The sequence below is a fragment of the Schistocerca serialis genome, chromosome 1, assembly GCF_023864345.2.
Source record: "Schistocerca serialis cubense isolate TAMUIC-IGC-003099 chromosome 1, iqSchSeri2.2, whole genome shotgun sequence".
Classification (NCBI taxonomy): Eukaryota; Metazoa; Arthropoda; class Insecta; order Orthoptera; family Acrididae; genus Schistocerca; species Schistocerca serialis.
The window spans coordinates 767,578,617-767,598,114 of record NC_064638.1 but is presented as its reverse complement, the minus strand read 5'-3'; the positions used below and the strand labels follow the sequence as shown (position 1 = coordinate 767,598,114).

At 39.3% G+C, this 19,498-nt stretch overlaps 1 protein-coding gene across 9 annotated transcripts in view; it reads left to right on the top strand.

The window, feature by feature from the left end:
• Positions 1–19,498, top strand: part of LOC126482432 (protein lap4) — a 567,659-nt gene that overhangs the window by 261,728 nt on the left and 286,433 nt on the right. For all 9 annotated transcript variants that reach the window (XM_050106531.1, XM_050106532.1, XM_050106537.1 and 6 more), the window contains exons 3-5: positions 11,940–12,018; positions 15,918–16,007; positions 18,958–19,078. In XM_050106531.1, coding sequence (XP_049962488.1) covers positions 11,940–12,018; positions 15,918–16,007; positions 18,958–19,078 — 290 coding nt within the window. The remainder of the gene's footprint in view (positions 1–11,939; positions 12,019–15,917; positions 16,008–18,957; positions 19,079–19,498) is intronic.

Genomic DNA, 19,498 nt, shown 5'->3' with positions numbered 1-19,498 from the left:
TTGTGGAGCCTTCCAGTCAGTGGCCCACATTTTGGTTGAATGCCCCCTTCTTTTGGCTCTGCGTGCTAAGTACAGACTCCCCCACACTTTACCTTTGATGTTGGCTGACGATTCCCGGATGGTCTCTCTGGTTCTAGGTTTCCTCCGGGAGAGTGGTTTTTATTCTCAGTTTTAAAGTTTTTAATCTCCCTCTGGTGTTGGGGCGGGGCGGTGAGTGTTTGGGTGTCTCCCACTGTAGGCAGTGTTCAGAGATTCCCGATTCACCTCCCTGACCGGAATCCTCTTTTCTTTCCCTTTTACTCTGTTTTTACCCCTTCTTTTTAAGGCTTGGTTAGTTTTTCTATTCCCATCCGTACTTTCTGCATTATAGCAGTTGTACCTTTTAAGACACAGGTGGTCTTGCCTATGCTGCTTCAGCATAGTGTTGGGTCCGTTCTCTTGCCAACTTCCTTCATTTGTTTTTACTAATGACAACGTGACTGCCCTTTTACGTTTCCCCTTTTTCTGTTTTATTTTTCTGACTATACTGAGATGTCCCGTTAGCAGAATGGAGTCTATTTGAAACAAGGGACTGATGACCTTGCTGTTTGGTCCCTTTAACCTCAAACAACCAACCAACCAGCTCCGCCAATGCGCTGACCTTTCCTGCCTTATGTACGCGATAGTACTTTCATCTGTATATGTCATATCGCTATCACTTGACTTTTTTCACTTCATTGTACATAGCAAGAAGCAATATTTTAGGTGATTCTGCTAGGATCGTAAATTCTTGAAATTTTAATATAACGCCTCTCTTGTAGCGTCTGTCTCTGGTGTTGGATGATAATCTCCATGACAATACGTGCAGTCTATTTTGCAGTAATTTACATGTTTCCACAAGGTACCCCCTAGCGAGTAAGACAGTTTCGTGGATAAATAAACTCAAAAGTGTGTAGAACAGCAAGCCAAGTAAAGTGAGGTTTACAAGAGCCAATTTTTAAGGCTACAAATTCTTAGGTTTTTTTTCCCCTCCATTCTAAATACATTTATCCTGTGACTGGCATTTTCGCAGCTGATGATTCCGTAGGAGAGTTAGTGAGTGCAATCGCCCGCGATATGTCTGCGTCACTGTTTGTTTTAGATTTTGATATTCTCAGACCATAGCATCCACTTGAGTCTCTTTCACAAGCTATTTTCATTTGTATACTATTTCAAATCCTACTGACCTATACACCGAGAACGTCTGTTTTGCTTACATCTTAAAGAATTTATCTGTTAATACTGACATGAGATATTTTTGACGAGATAGAGGAATCGCCATTTTTCTTTCCTGCATTTCAGTATATTTGATTTTACTGAATCATTCTTGAAGACTTCACATAGAATTCGCTGCTGTTGACTACGGGTTTTCTATGTTTATTACAGAGAGGATTACATTAGTGCCATCAGCAAATATGGATGGTGTTTAGGAACTCCTATATTGGACATTATCTCCAAAACAAATGAACGTGTAGATATCAAGACAGTTACAAAATTTAAGAACATAGATAGTTGATACCGCTTCCTAGCAATAGCGACGAGTGCCCACAACGCTTTGGATAATGTGGAGCAAGTTGTTTGTACAACCCGAAACAGAAAATGTCAAGCCGGCCGGTGTGGCCGTGCGGTTCTAGGCGCTGCAGTCTGGATCCGCGAGACCTCTACGGTCGCAGGTTCGAATCCTGCCTCGGGCATGGATGTGTGTGATGTTCTTACGTTAGTTAGGTTTAACTAGTTCTAAGTTCTAGGGGACTAATGACCACAGAAGTTGAGTCCCATAGTGCTCAGAGCCATTTGAGCCACAAAATGTCAAAGTGGCGTTAGTGCAGCGCTGCGGAAGCTACAGGTGGTGGTCCGCAAGCAGTGGGAGTAGGCAGCTAGCGAGGCAGCGAGGGCGCTCCTGTAGTGACATTACGGACGAGCCAGACAGGCCGTGGCGTAACCACGCCATACCGGGCGCTGGGAGCAAGAGGAGGAAGCCCGATCTGAATAGTGGTGTGTGTTACCGTGCCGTGGGTAGATGTGGCAGGAAGTCCTCTCTCTTCTTGTGCATAAACGTCAGCACCAAATTTTGTGTGGTCTAATCTCTCGATAATGACATATGGGACGTAAAAATGATTACTTATTCAGTAATAACGTGATATCTTTCAGAAATAATTACGGAAAAGGAACGAAGTTCGTAACATACTAATGTAGACATACGTATCCCATACTGATTTAGAAACATGATTTGTTTATACGAAATACTCATCCAGATGCATAGCATGATCACATCGAAGATAATAGTTTACAGTAAAATTCTCAGCATCCCTGCCTTTTGTAGTTCATGTAATCGATTTGCACATGAAATTAAAACATAGACATACAGAGCGTAGTTTTATTGCTAATTATCAGTCCTGATTACATGAAATATACGTGCTTCCATAAAGTCAACCATATTTACTTTAATCCTCCAGAAGATGCAGGTTTAGATTCCACGTCAGACTGTTTTAGTGTTTGCATATGTATAGGATAAACACTGGAATGCGTTTCAGCATAGCAATATGATTAGAATGTCCACCAGCAGTAAATGCTATTTGCTGAGAATTATCTGTACACGTAGCAAAAACCCTTCTGGTCAAGATCATGATGACAGCACTTCCAGTCGCCTGATCTGTTCATACCTTCTAAATCTGATTGGACTTGCAATCCAATTACACTATTTCGTATGTCCTGCGTCATGGATACTCCAGGACCATGGGGTAGTGTGTGGGAGTGGATCAAGCGACTACAAACAGCATGCTTGTGTTTATTTTGTTGCATGCCTGGTGTTAGAGGCTTATTTTTACTAAACTATCAGCCCTGATGTCTATAAAAAATGAGAGGAGGACTTCGAAGCGAACAGTACATCCAACCCATCAACTGTATGTAGAAACGGTATGTTACTGTAACATGGATGGTCTTCGTAATGTATCGATGATTTTGAAATCGTTTTTAGTGGAAGTAAGAAACGTGATTTAGTTAAATAATGTGGACAATCTAGACTTCGGGCCTCAATCCTTACTTATCGCTGTGCGTGTGCACCCTCTGTATTAGTAAACGTCTTACAATACATTATTTTATATGAATATACTGTATCAACAGCACTTGTTTGTGTAACCGATTTCCACATTAACTAATTAAACTTGTAGACTGATAAGCAATATTTTGCATTAGACCCCCACTTGTCAAAAACAGTATAGTCAGTTATTCATATCGGTAGCATAAATCTGAGTAAAGACCCAAGATGCAGCACTTCGGTCATTCCGTTCAAGTGGTTCCGTAATTGCAATCCACTTACACTGTGTGTGTGTGTGTGTGTGTGTGTGTGTGTGTGTGTGTGTGTGTGTGTGTGCTGCTGCTGCGTTGATACTCCAGGACGAGTTGTAGACTGCATGTGATTTTTTGTGTGCTTTTTAAAAAATAAGCGTGCATGACGGTAATATGTTAAAAAAACGTACGGTCATGACAGGAGCTCGCAGGCTGGCAGATAGAGCTATTGAGAGGCCTTCAGTTCAGCAGCGGCAGACATGTATTTTCCGCAACTGATACTACCGGAGAGAACAATCCAAAAATAGTTAAAAGTAAGATAAATTATTTAAAAAATTAGACAAACGCTCAGCAACATTTCAGATGCTTATTAAGTCGTGTAGATACAATGTGTGCTACCTGTGTTTTGCACAGAACCCCTTTATCCTCTATCAGCAAACTTCTCAGGATTTTATCTGTAGCAGCGTCAATATGTAATCCGTGTGTATCACTTTTCATGTGTGGAATCACACCATTTTACACTGCATCCAAATAATTTAGGATTCCAAATACATATGGCTTTCAGCTCCAATGTTTTGGGAGAGGTAGAATGCACCATATTTCCACTGTTAAACCAGGGGAAACGGTAAATTTATTTATTTATATTCCGAATAGTGTGTTATCTCTCCCAATAGAGGCGAATTGCAAGTCGAAAATGTATTTAGAATCGTAAAGTATTTAGATACAGCGTAAACAAAAGAAAGGCGGTACATACTGATCACATATTGACGCTTCTTTAGATGAAATCATGAGAAATTTGCTGATAAAGGATAAAAGGGCTCTTTGCACAATACGGGTAGCACGCATTTTATCTAGATGACTTATATTAGCGTCTAACAGTAGTGCTCGGTGTTGGTCTAATTTTTAAACCATTTATCTTCATTCTAACCATTTTTTCGATGTTCTCTCCCATATATATATATATATATATATATATATATATATATATATATATATATATATATATATATTTGGGAGGAAAGTTAACGCACACTGGAGAGACAGAGAAGTCCATCCCTCATCGCTATTATATGGAATGTTAGATCTGCCGTTGCTGAGTTGTTGAGGCTTCTCAATAGCTCTACCTGCCAGCCTGCAAGCTCTTGTTCTAATCCTACGGTTTTTTATGTTTAAGATTTTACTGTCATGGATGGTTATTACAATCTTCTTATAAAATGGACCTGGAGAACGTTAAAATGATTTTCCTCCATTATCATGTGTTTTGGTGTGTTCAGTGATACTATGCATACAAGAAAATCGCATCCACTATACTTCTCGCTCTGTGGTATCCATGTCGCAGCACACACACAAAATATAGTTTAATTGGATTACAATTACCCCACACGTAGAGGGTATGTCCAAAAGAGCTGCTATCTTGGGTCTTTACTCAAAGGTTTTTGCCACCGATACAAATAATCGACTACACTGTGTTTGACAGGTGGAGGTCTAATGCAAAACCTTGCCTATCCGTCTATAATTTTAATTATTTAATGTGAAATTTCATTATACAATGTTGTGCTGTTGATAAATTCTTATAAATGTTTCACTTCCACAGAGGCTGCACAAGCTCAGGCGTAAGCAAGTATTGAGGGAGGGCCAAAGTCTAGACTGTGCATATTAGTTCGTCAAAAACACGCTTGTTGTCAGTACTTGAAACGATATCAAATTCATCTATACATTATAACGGATGACCCTCCATTCTAGAGTAACATTATAACGTTCTTCTATAAACTTGCCGGGAGTTGTACTGTTCGTTTGGGAGTGGCGTCTTGCATTTTTTACTGACACCAGGGCTGATGGTTTAATGAATGTACGCCTCTAAATTCTCATCCTTGGTATGCTTTTTTGATCTGAAGAGTAACACTGTGCATAAAAAATTGCATGTTGCTTGCGTTGCCGGACCCACTCCCACACTCTACCTTGTGGCCATGGGGTATCCACGTTGCATGCAGATTTAGAAGGTATGGCTGGAAATGTTGTCACCATGATCTTTACCCGAAGGTTTGTGCCACTGGCACAAATAATCATCATAAGCAAAAAGCATTTGCTGTGGGGGAGTGTCTGATCATATTGCTACGCTAAAATGCACCCCATTGTTCGCCCTAAACATATACAAATTCTAAGAGAAACTGACATCTAGTTTTTTATTTGTTTATTGTGGTATTTAACATTTAAAGTCGTTGCAACAGCGTATTTGTTGTTAAATAATTTGATGCGGTAACTTACAGTGAGAATACATAGATTACGTAAAATAGGGAAGAACACGTAAAAATGGTTAAATTGTGGAAAAATAGGAATATTTGTAAAAAAAATCATGGACAAAGCGCAGAAATTGCAGAAATAACCAATATTTGCTGAATAATATTGGAAAATGGAGTATGAGACTATATTCATATCTGCTTAGGTGCGGTCTCTACTGGTGCCTCGAATGACGAATAACGCGTAATGTTAAATGTAATTTGTTATAAACAAATACCCACACCCTCGTCCTCTCCCTAGATCTTAAGCAACACGACTGAATGTAATCATAATAACATTAATTTGTTAGTAACAAATAACCATACCCTAGTTCTCTCCCTATGGTGCAGAGCTCAAGAATGAAGCCACCCACACAAGTGCTCTAGTTATAAAAGCAGGTGGGGGAGGGAACGGGCTTCCCACTATTTTAATATGTTCCCATTAGCTGAGATGTGGGAGGGGTTTGCCACCATTTTTATGCCGTACAAGATCATGTGACCGGTATCGGGAGTGCCGAATCCGCACAGGTAGGACAGGGGTTCCCCTTGGTAACATTGAATAATTGGCGGTGATTTCGGTGGTGGTGGTGGTGGTGGTGGGAGGGGGGGTGAGCTCGAACATAAGTAGCCTAAGCGTGTAACCCGACAGAGAAAGACCTTATCAGTGATTTTGAGAGATCATCGTTACTCAGCCAGAACTGGCCTTGGATATGTACTGTCCTTTTAAATCACGTTATCTGCCCCCTTTAAATAACATTATCTTGAGGTAATCGTCCTTTTAAATCTAGAACCGACTCTAGTACCCTATTGGTCTCGAGGAAGCGACAAAGGGGAAGTCTGTTCCTTCTGTCTTCCTTTTCTTTCTACTTTTTGTACTCTCAGAGAACTTATATGTTCAGTGGGCAAGTATGAAGTTGGAAATCAAGAGTTTGGCGTCAGTTTCCAGTTGTATTTCCTTCACACTTAACACGATTTTAGTTTCTGGTAGTATGAACAATGTGACAATGATTTCACACAAAGTTGCCAGCAAAAGAAGTAACAACCCAAAATCGCAGGCAGCTATAAATTCGGTTAAGTACTGACGCGATTGAAGTATAACTTGTATTTTTTCTGATTTTTATGAGAAGACACGGAAGAGGAATTATTTTCTACAGTATTACTAATATTAATGTTCATGTCTGTATTCTAGGTCTGTTCCAAGACGAACATGAAAGCTTTTCTGTAAATAAAATAAGATGTTATTAGATATAGATACAAACATTTTCATTGTCTCATAACAGGGAAATTTTTGCTGATCGGAACTGTAACTTTCGATTATTCCAACACTGGTTGGGCACCATTCAAACTAGCTCCTGTATAGGGTTTTAGATCACCAGGCCCTAGTTTATGAAAACATTAGGTGATCATGACGCATATCCGTTCTGTATTATCATTCAGGCCGCTTTGTTCATGAGCTATGCTTGGTATTCGTGACGGCGTCTTTGCTTTTGTAGAAGCAGGGAATTTCAGAGTCTGAGGCTAGGCCGCGCGATGACGTTACTGAGCACACCGCGCGCCAATGGACAAAACAGATTTCCTGATATCTGAGAATCTAGTAGGCGTGTGGAAACTGGCCGTTGGCGTGTAACGACACTAGCCAGTAAAATGAACTTGTGTTCACAACAGGGCAAAATCCTTTCTGAAACATGCTACTGCGATTCCTATATAGAAAGAATGTCAACGTTTCGGCGCCGTTTTCGGAAGGGTGTACTGCAAAGAAAACGAGTGAGCGTCAAGAAGTAGTTCCGTGATTTTCGATTCAGCCGTTTAGCATTTGCTGATGAAAATGTCGATCGTGACTGGCAGAGTATAATATTTTCCGACGAATCGGTTATTTTGCACAGCGAATGGTGTTATAGTATAGGCCACATCTCCAAATACAGTGACGAACCAAAACATTATGATTAGGTGCATAACAGCGCGTTGCTCCATCTTTGGAATGCAGTACAACAGCGATCCCGCATAGCATGGATTCGACAATACCTTAGCAGGTTTCTGGAGATATGCGACACTAAATGGCTACACACAGGTCATGTAATTCATGTAAATTACGAGCCGGCGTTTGTGGGCGGTCCCCTGGCTACCGAAAGCCAGGTAAGGCGAATTTGGTGGTCAAGACATCAACTAGAGTCCAGTATTGTGCTCTCCAAACCGCTGTAGCCCGATACTGGTCTTCAGAAATGGGCAGTAATCGTGCAGGAAGATGCCTTCGCCATTGGGAAAGGCATTAGACTTGAAGGGATGCAGGATGTTCCTGTAGTCCACAGCTATCATGATGCATTTGGTTACTCCCACTTGTCCTGTGGAAGCACCGGTAAATGTCCCCTATAGCATAATACTCCTGCGTCTGTGGCGTGGTGTTCATTTTCAGCAATCGTTTGCGTGAATGAGAGTGAAATCGGACACGAAATGTGGTTCATCAGACTAGGCGACACGTTTCCATTGATCTACGGTCCACTCTTGGTAATCCCGTGCCCACTGTAATCATAACTAACAATGTAGTTGGAACACCACAGGCACACATAGTGGTTGCCGGCTTCGGAACCCACTGTTCAGCAGTGTACATTGAACTGTGTGCTCCAAAAGGCTTGTACCTGCACCAGCATTGTTCTTTTGCCATCAGATGTGCTACAGATCACTACTGTGTATCCTGCTTTACCGAATAGGGAAGCCTCCAACCTTTACGTTTTATGATTGGGCGTTGATGTCCAACACTTTTTCGCCTTCTTGTGGCTTCACCGTCCTTCATCCACTTTCCATAGATACTTTGGAAAGTAGTGCACAAATAGCGGACCACGATTGCCGTTTCTGAGATGCTCTTTTCCAGGCGCTGAGCCATAACAAGCTACCCTTGTTTGGAATCGCTAATTTCAGTGGATTTCCCAATTTGAGGTCCGTATCATTGTTAGAATAATTATCCATTCCTGAATGAAATTTTCACTCTGCAGTGGAGTGTGTGCTGATATGAAACTTCCTGGCAGATTAAAACTGTGTGCCAGCCCGAGACTCGAACTCGGGACCTTTGCCTTTCGCGGGCAAGTGCTCTACCATCTGAGCTACTCAAGCATGACTCACGCCCGGTCCTCACATCTTCATTTGTGCCAGTATCTCATCTCCTACCTTCCAAACTTCGCAGAAGCTCTCCTGCACAGGTACCGAGTTTGAGTCTCGATCTGGCACACAGTTTTAATCCGTCAGGAAGTTTCAATTATCCATTTGTCTCTTCTCTGCTTATCACTCAGTTTCATGGTGGGCAGAGGTCACAAGTTTTGGCTTGTCATTATATATCAGCTATCAGTATACAGTGGTCATGTTTCTGTAATAGGTTATGATTGGTTATGTTACTGCAGACATAGATTGATTGAGAAGAGCTATAGCCGACTTGATGCTTCTCAATGTACTCAAATTGTAGGTACTGTTAAAATCCCTCAACTATACCATTTCAAGCAGAAGCAGCGTCCATTACACATGTCAGCTGTTGAGCAAAAGTGCTCTGCAGAACAGAATAAATACTTCTTTTCTACTGACCACTGGCATTGGACTCCAGCTCCACTGAAATCATATGGGTGGGAGCGAAGTGGACCATGCGAGAAAACTGGCGTGATTCCTCTCCATAAATCCGCAATGAAAGTAGGAATGTCGCCTTAGCTGTCAGGAAGGAGGTGGCAGAAAATGTGAGATTTATTACTTGTCTCATAGACACCCTTCCTTGTAGGGGGCAGATGGTCATTGATGTGGAAGTCCTTTGGATGGGGTCTCAACTGATAAGCAAACTGCGTGCTGTACGGTTTTGAGTCCATCTCATGACTTAGTGTTTTTTCCAAGTCAGAAATATTAGGAATGACGCAGAGCAGATTTCCTTTTATTTTTTTAGAGGGTGTGTTTTTCACGATGATTGTCAATAAGTCGAAATTACCTCAGTTAAATTACAAATGTCCTTTACTTGCATGAGCAGTACTTTGCAGTCTGCAGTGTGATTGATTCCTGTGTAATATGGCAAGCAGTTGAAATGTCAGTCGCCTCCACTATTAAAGAACCACTTTGTTCAAACCTACCTAAGAGATTTGGCGATGTCGCAGTACCTGTGTTGTTAATAAGAATGGTGATCCTTCAGAAGTGCATGCATATCTGAAGGAATGGACACTGCAGCGACTACAGCCTTTATGAAATATACGAACTTTAATTACAGTTGTGAAGGCAATCAACCTTGAGCTATATAAGGGAATGATTACAATGAAAATTTGTTTCAGATTGGGACTAGAACCCAGATTTCCTACTTTACCTGAACGTTCACCTCAACTACTTTGGTTATCTGTGCAAGACTCGTGCCCAAACTCAAACTTCTGTATTTCTATGTTCATGTGTTGCAACCAGTACTCGTATGCATATTATGTAATTCCCATACAGGGGAGAACATTTAAATTAAAAGTTGCTGCCTGGTATCAGTGGATAAATACAATATTGCAGAGCCAGCGCTGTTGGGAAGAATGGTATAACATTCCTATGGACATGCAGGCATGTTTTGTTGATTTTGTATTTGAAATTTAATAATTTTCTGTTAAAATGGTATTTAGATTTGGACAGTGGTGTCAAATGGAATGGTTGTAGCCATCTGATATTTTTAACTACGATTAAAAAAAAAAATATATTTAAACGCCAACTGAATAAGTGAGTGAAATGGTGTGAGAGTGATTGTGTAAAATGTGTGTTTTAATAGTGAATTAGGATAAAACTTTAAAATACATATAAATTTTCATATAACATAACACGTCTAATACCAATTTGTACATTGACACAAACGGAATATTGTACCACTATTACTACTACTATTTCTATTGCTGCTGCTACGTATTACAACAATGATATTATTTTCTAAGTGTCAGTTTAATGTTCTCCAAAAATAGATAGTAAATCACCAATGGATTACGATGATATCCAGTGCTAAAAATAGTATAACCTGTTTTTATTGCAGACAATTTAATGATTCAGTGTACTATTAAAAACTGTAAGTTTCTTGAGCCAGCAAATAGCTTGGACTTCTCTGATGTGGCTAGTGAAAGCTACTTTTGAATTAAAATGTCCCCCTCCCCGTATGGGAATCACGTAATATACATACGAGTATTGCTGGCAACACTTGGACATGGACATTCAGAGGTTTGAGTTTGGGTGTGAGTGTTGCACAGATAACCAAAGCAGTTGAGGTGAACATTCATGTAAAGTAGGAAATCTGGGTTCTAGTCCCGATCTGGCACAAATTTTCGTTGTTGTCATTCCCTTATATAGTTAATTGCATTCACAACTGTGATTACATTTCATGTATTTCATAAATGCTGTAGTCGCTGATGTGGCTAGTGAAAGCTACTTTTCCAATGTTGAAATGCATCAAATACAAGTTGCCAAAGCAATCTACAGTAGACAGTTTGTGGCATCAAAGCACGGAGGATAAGAGATTTCAAACGTGTGTTTGTAAATCATCCTACTGCGTTAAAATTTTGTTACAAGGAAATCATACATTTATAAATTAAATCTCCCTTTTTTAAATTTATAAATTACGTGTCAGCTAAGATTGTGGACAACTTGACATAATGGCACTACTACTAACAGTAGTCTGATGAAATGCTACGGATTTGCTGTTGCTAACACTGATGGGTGTGAAAATTGCGGCTAAGCGGTCAGTGTAAAATGAAAATTTACTATTAACACTTCGACAGTAAACAAAGTAACATAAATATAGTCTTTTATTTTATTTTACTGGTAGGAAGGAGGATAAGGATTTAATATCCCATCAATTGAGCGAGGGAGGGAAGAAGACCTCCCATGTCTTAAAGAAAGTATGTGGCCATTTTCTTGAAAGCTGCTAAGAAAAGCTACATTTTCCACACTCTCATTTGTGCAAACACTGAGTTGGTCACCGATCTCCATCCCAGAAAAAGATATACAGATAGTTAAAATATGGTAACACTAAAAAGTTTACATGATTCACAGATAAATGGGCACATGAGTTCCCTACCTGTCGTCAACTGACAACTTTGGTGACAGGAGGGGCATTGAGCCACAAAATTATAAAAAGTAAATTTGCCAAATCATGAAAATAATAAACCCCGTACTGTGGGATAAGTGCTAGTAAAGAGGGAGAGGTTTAGGGTAACCATAGAAAAGGTAAACTCAGAATAGCTGAATCGAATGTTGGCCTCACGTGAATACTAGTTGATACCCTCAGTCAGTGCGCCTCCTCTCTCAGTTTTACTTTCTACATTTAAGCTTTAGTGCCATATGTAATGTAATTTAACTAAGTGAGTGATCAACCTTCTGTTTCAGACATTCCTGATATTCCTGAAAATATCAAAAATCTTCGCGCACTACAAGTGGCTGATTTCAGCAGCAATCCCATACCCAGGTAACATTCACTGTGTTTGTTTTGTTTAATGTAGTGTTTGATCTAAGCAAAGAAGTTTAGAAGGCTGAAGAAACTGTGATATAGGAATAAAGAGCAATATTTGGCACACCATGCTGTAGTGTTATCTGAGAGCGTATACCCCTATAATTGTCAGAATTTTTTTTTCCTAAGCGCGTATTACATTGTCAAAGATCTTTGATAAATATATATAAGACAAGGCCGTCCTCTAACTTTTTATGAAAGAAAAGAGAAACATTTAAAATAATTTTGGGAGAGTGTAACACAGCTGTAAGGTGGTTTTCTGGTTTGAGAGACTGCTCCTGTCAAATTCTTCTTTTCATTGGGGACAACATGCTTACATGATGAAGTAAGTTATACCACCCTGAATGGTCCAAAGTGTAAAACGGGCAACATTTGCCTTGTTCAAACAGTCTGTGCAACTGTGGAGTGATCGCTCAACTAATACTCCAGGAGAAGCTGAAGAATAGCATTTGCCTTATTAATTAGGATGACATATAATTAGAAAATTTGAAAGGTGGCACAGTATTTGACTTTCCATGGGCAAAGGTGAAGGAGATTCCACTTTGCACCTGTTAACAAGAGTTGCCTTGTTGCTGGAGACATTACTGCCTGAAAATACTGAGAAAGAAAAGAAAGAGAATTGGCAAATACCACATTTTACTCTCTGAATAACAATCTGATATATATGTTCACTTAAGAAGACATTCATAAGATAATTTTACAGTTCAAATTTGAAACAGTTCTTAGAATGGAAAGCTCCCCTGCTGAAGTAATGGATTTTATGAAATTAATTTCAATGTTCCTGTCAGTAAATGACATCTCGTATAAGAAAAGGGACCTTGGAAGAAAACGAGAAATTTATCGGATGAGGGAAGGGCAGATATTAGAAATAGCGAAGTTATGGCCTGTATGTTGTACATACATTGTGAATTGATATTTGAGAAACTTTCAGGCAGATGCTTCCCCCATGAACCATGGACCTTGCCGTTGGTGGGGAGGCTTGCGTGCCCCAGCGATACAGATGGCCGTACCGTAGGTGCAACCACAACGGAGGGGTATCTGTTGAGAGGCCAGACAAACATGTGGTTCCTGAAGAGGGTCAGCAGCCTTTTCAGTAGTTGCAGGGGCAACAGTCTGGATGATTGACTGATCTGGCCTTGTAACATTAACCAAAACGGCCTTGCTGTGCTGGTACTGCGAACGGCTGAAAGTAAGGGGAAACTACAGCCGTAATTTTTCCCGAGGACATGCAGCTTTACTGTATCATGGAGAGCTGCATCAAACCAGTCTCAGGACTGAAGACCACAACAACAACAACTTAGGCAGATGGTCACAACACATTCATCGACACCATTACTGATTTGAGAGAAACATCCACAGAAAATTGATAAATAATGTGGTCTCACTTGCTGCACACCCACATCTAACAAATACTATAGCACTGATTTGTCTTATGCATGCTTATGGCAGTCTCTGATGTCTTTACTTTGTAAAGTTGTGTTGCAGAGTGCATTAGTGAAGATACTTGGGCCAACTGCCTAAAAGTGTGCTGCTGTGAAATTACTCTCATTTTAGTAGTTGCTGTGTAAGGTAGTGGAAAAATGGTTTAATTAAAGGCATACAATGATGATTTCAAATGGGTAGTTTAATATAAGTCCATTGATGTTCTTAATGAGTTATGTGTGCCAGTGACAAATTCTCATTGACACTTCAAAGTACTATGTATGTATTGCTTAAAGGCAAACTGCCAGTAAACCTTACAATGTGATAAAATGCTATAATGATGTAAAGCAGCAAAATAACAAGATACCTAGGTGAATTCTTAGCAAATAAATGGACTTTGCATATCACATAGACCAAAGTTGATGGACAGGAACATCATTCAAATAGAGAATTTCAGATTGCACAAAAAGCAATTGTGGCGGCGGCGGCGGTGGCTGTGGCGGCGGCGGCGGTGGTGGTGGTGGTGGTGGTGGTGGTGGTTGCTGTTGTTGTCATGTTGTCAGTTGCTAGTACAATAGCTTTGTTTTTATGATTTATGTGATGATTATGTCAACTTTGGTTGTCTAAATCAGAGGCTCTTGCTCATTACGGAAGGATCTTGAAATAAGTGTGTACTGTTGTGTCTTATTGTATTTTTTAAACTTTAGTTATGTGTTAAGGTAACTAATATATAAGGTCATCAGTGTAGTGAAACTATTGGCAATGTATTTATAGATAGCTGGGAGAGACATAGAAAATGAGAAAATCGAAAATAAAATGTTCATTCCATTTACGAAAGTTCTTTCATAGAGGAAAATCCAGAGATAATACCCACATTAAATTTGCATACCACATCAAAGTATATTGCTTGGTTATCATTATCACTAACACCCATGAAATAGCTAGTATCTACCAATAGGAGATTGCAGCTGCACTAGACAAGTTTGGAACTGTAATGTAGAGAGCTGGTCAGTGGTCGCACTTATCCAGTAAGTCAGGATTCAGTGTGGTGCACTGCCACCAGTTACCTGCAGTCCTATCATAGGAGACAAAGAGGAAATGGATGAGACTGCCATTTGACAAAAGACAGTAGATGAACATTGAGACAATGTGTGTTTTAATAATTACACTTTTTCTACAGAGAAACTGGTGTGTTGAAGTTTATGTACTATAGATTCATGGATTCTTCTTGCACAAGTTCTTTACTGAGAACAGTGTTTGTAATACAAAAACAGTTTTGTTGTAGGATCAAAATGGAGACCCAGTGTGACAGTTTTGGCAAAAAAAAAAATAAAAATAAAAAATAAAAGCAAACTTTGCAAAAGCTGACATTTTAAAATTTTTATTGATTTATTTTTGAGAAATTCTGCAGTTAATGGATGATTCTATTGTCTGTCAAGATTGCGTGTATTTGTAAAATTGAAAGGTTTCAGTTTTGACAAACCATCTTCAGATCGGAGTATGTTTGCTACTACAGTAACCTTTCAATATCTGTACACAAATGTACATGCTTTGTCACAGGTATTGTACTTGATGTGACAAGCATATTTACTTATAGAAATTGACAGATTACTCTTAGAATCAAAGTAGGGGATGGACAGCTCAGTTCAGTAAAAGTTTTTGCCTACAGCAAGACATACAACCACAGATATTCAGCTTAGAATATCTCACATGTTTGACATTTTGAATAACAATAAAATTCTCTTGAACATCCAGCTGCATTAAGTGGCAAACCTCTTGACACAGCTGGAAGCTAGGGAGGATTTTATCAGTACATATTGGCACGAAACCATACATTCGTGTGTTTTGAAAATTTTTTGATATAGTGAAGATGGGACTGTTGCATTGAAATTTTCTGTAGGGAGCTGTACGAAGACTTGCTTCCAGTAGTCTTGCTGTCATTCCTGCAGTATCAGTTCCAATGTTACAAAATTAGAAATCATCTGTTAAGACACATTTCACAAGGAGAATGAGTTAAATTTTGACCTTAGCTTTTGCTGTTAATAAGGTAACATTTGCAATAAAAGCCTGGGTTTTTGTTCTTTGTTGAGGGTTTGTTAAATATTCTACTCATACGTTGAAGTTGATGCAGAAGAGAAGCTAAGAGTTGCAGATTTATGATTCCAACTTACTGTTATATGTTTGTAGAAATGGACGAAATGAACAAGTTTTTCATGATATCACTAGTTCCTCAAATTTTATTTATTCCTGTCATTTTTTTAAAATAAAAAGTGTTGCTTTTGCTGCAGGGATAATATTGCTGAATAACACAATTTTAAGTGTCACTGATGTGTGTGTATATATGTACCACCATATGCTTGTATCACACATGGCTTTCAATGTGAAGACATTGTAGAGATGAGTTATCTTGAGATAAATTTTCTCTGCAATTGCAGATTACCCCCAGGATTTGTGCAGCTTCGAAATTTGACAGTGCTTGGCCTCAATGATATGTCTCTCACAAACCTGCCACCAGATTTTGGAAGGTAAGAAACTAAGTCACTTGTTATCCAACTTGTAAACGAGTTCTACTTATATTGCCTATTGTTCCATAAGGCACAAATAGTGTGCAGGTGAAAGAATGTAGGTAATCAACATTAGGATATATTTTTATAATAGGGAAACATTCCACGTGGGAAAAATATATTTAAAAACAAAGATGATGTGACTTACCATACGAAAGTGCTGGCAGGTCGATAGAAACACAAACACACACATACATACACACAAAATTCTAGCTTTCGCAACCAGTGGTTGCTTCGTCAGGAAAGAGGGAAGGAGAGGGAAAGACGAAAGGATGTGGGTTTTAAGGGAGAGGGTAAGGAGTCATTCCAATCCCGGGAGCGGAAAGACTTACCTTAGGGGGAAAAAAGGACAGGTATACACTCGCACACACACACACATATCCATCCGCACATACACACACAAGCAGATATTTTCAAGCAATGTCTGCTTGTGTCTGTGTATGTGCGGATGGATATGTGTGTGTGTGTGCGAGTGTATACCTGTCCTTTTTTCCCCCTAAGGTAAGTCTTTCCGCTCCCGGGATTGGAATGACTCCTTACCCTCTCCCTTAAAACCCACATCCTTTCATCTTTCCCTCTCCTTCCCTCTTTCCTGACGAAGCAACCATTGGTTGCGAAAGCTAGAATTTTGTGTGTATGTATGTGTTTGTTTGTGTTTCTACCGACCTGCCAGCACTTTCTTATGGTAAGTCACATCATCTTTGTTTTTAAAATATATTAGGATATATTTATTACTATAGCATGAATGAAACTTCTTCAACAGAATGACTGTGCCATTCTGAAGCAATATTTCATGCCATGTACTACTTGTACTTGTACTTGGTCTTCAGACAAGGATGACAAATAGTAAAATCATTGAATCGATTGCAACATGACATTTCCACTTGATTTGGTAATATCATTTTTATTTTAACATCTGTGGTTTTAGAAAGTTTTGTTTATTCCTTTGAATTTATCATTTATGTTTCTATTCTAACTGTGTGTATTGGGAGCTGATAGGTTTACAGTAACCATTCAACCTCCACCCAAGGCATCCGTCTTATGTACCACTTTCAGTAAAATGCAGCAATCATTCATAATTTTTAGTTGGAATTGGGACTTAAATTTGTTGTACTTGCTTTTAGACCAGGTTGTTATATTTTTGAAACACATGTATTCCACTCTCAGATTGGTGTGAAACTCTCACATCACAATTTCAATTTATTACACTGTATATACTACTGAGAATACCCTGTAACATATTGTTTAGTACAAATCCCATAGATATAATTCGAATTTGACTGGATTATCTAGTATGTACATATTTGTTTAAGCACTTGTCTCGCTCCAGGCAAATGCCGGGATGGTTCCTTTGAAAGGGCACGGCCGACTTCCTTCCCCGTCCTTCTCTAATCCGATGAGACCGATGACCTCGCTGTCTGGTCTCCTACCCCAAACAACCCAATCCACCCCCCCCTCCCCCCCCCCCCCCCCAAAGCACTTGTCTTGCAAGGTCATAGATGGAGAGCTAGATGCGATGCAATAAATAGACAGTGAGTTCTTGGTAGTTGCGTAAGGAAAACCACGCATTGTGATTTAATACAATGCTGTCATTCACTATGAATGACATAAATTGAACTAATTGTTGCCTGGTGAGAAAAATTAGTATGGTATAAGAATTATTCGAATTGGTAACATTCTTCGTAAGAAATAAGCTGCTCAAGTCTACTGTTGGTGATGTGATTGTGAGGGGGAAATGCAAAGAAACTACCATAACTAAATGAAGATCAGGCAGTCGTCATATACAGATTGAGGGAGACCATCAAGTGTTTCTGTGATTGGCTATAAAACTTGCATTAAATCAACAGGAGTACTAACTTATGAATTCTAAAATGTTATCAGTCGTCCAGTTGGCATAGTGACTGTGTGTAAGGAGTTAAAAAGAATGGGGTACAATGGAAGAACATCTCCTCATTAGCCGCACATCTCTGTAGTCAGTGCAGAGCAATGTTTTAGGCGGTGTAAAGAATGACGCCAGTGGGCAGTGGATGACTGGAAGTGAATGATATGAAGTAATAAATCATACTGTACCCAGTGGAATCCGATGGAATAGTTTGGGTTTGGTGAATGCCTGGAGAACCTTACTTGCCATCATGTGTGGTGCCAACAGTGAAGGACAGAGGAGGTGGTAGTATGGTATGAGAGCTTTTTTTTTCATAGTAAGGATGTGCTTCCTTTATTGCATTTTTTAAAAAAAAGCTACATGCAGGAGGATACATTCACATTTTACAGTATTTTTTACTGTGTATAGAAGAGGAACAGTTTGGAAATGAATGATTTTGTTAGCATGAGAATAATACATATTGTCATAAAGCAGCAATGGTTTGTGAGAAATAACATCCCTAAAATGGAGTGGCCTGCTCAGAGTCTGAACTGGAACCTAGTGCAACACCTTTGGGGTGAGCTAGAATGTATACTTTGCTCCAGATGCTAGTGCTACGTCATTTCCTTCTTTGGTTTCGGCTCTTGAGGAAGAATTGGCTACCATTCTGTGAAAGACAATGACACCTCATTGAAAGTGTCCCCAGGAGAGTTCAAGATGTCATAAAGACATAGAATGGACACACCCCATATTGATGTCCACTTAAAATTGTCCAGATACTTTTGATCTTATGGTGTACTTCATTTCTGAATAAAAGTCATTTACATAGTAAAAGGAGTGGGGAAAAATTATAGATCTTCATTGTTCCTGAAATAAATCATTTTAAAGAGTATTCTATTTGATTTCAGCTGTTCTTGTCATGAATTTTTCTGTGTATCCCATCAGGAGAAGTAATTACTTACGTCTCTGTGGCTGCTCTTGTGTATTTACTATTTATGCTGAAGCTTTGGTATGTTATTGTAGCTGCTTTGTAACTTCTCTTCTTTACAGTTTGGTGAGCCTACAGTCACTTGAGTTGAGGGAAAATTTGCTCAAATCGCTTCCAGAATCCTTGTCTCAGTTGTCTAAGTTAGAACGCTTAGACTTGGGTGATAATGAGATAGAAGAATTGGTAAGCTACTATGTCTTCTGTATAGTTTTATATTGTTAAAACATTCATGTTTAGTACTATATTCTTCCTCTCCCCCTTTTCCTTTCACGTGTTCTGTATACAGTGTGTTTCTACCAAGCTGTTAATGTCAAGCTTGTTCTTTAGCTGTTTAATGTATCATTATTCTTTTGCTACCAAATGAATGTGTCATTTTGGCTAAGGAGCAAACAGCAGTCTACACCACTATGATAAAAGTATAAAATGGGCACAGGAAATGTAGGTTTCTTTCTGTTTGTGTAGTTCACACGTGTCGAGTGCTTATTTTACTTGTTTACCGAGAATGAAGGAGGTATCATGACTCGGTGTCCACCAAAAATAATTCAGCACCTGCACAAATATAGATGCTGGAAGGGCACTGAAATATTGTACGGAGAGTAATGC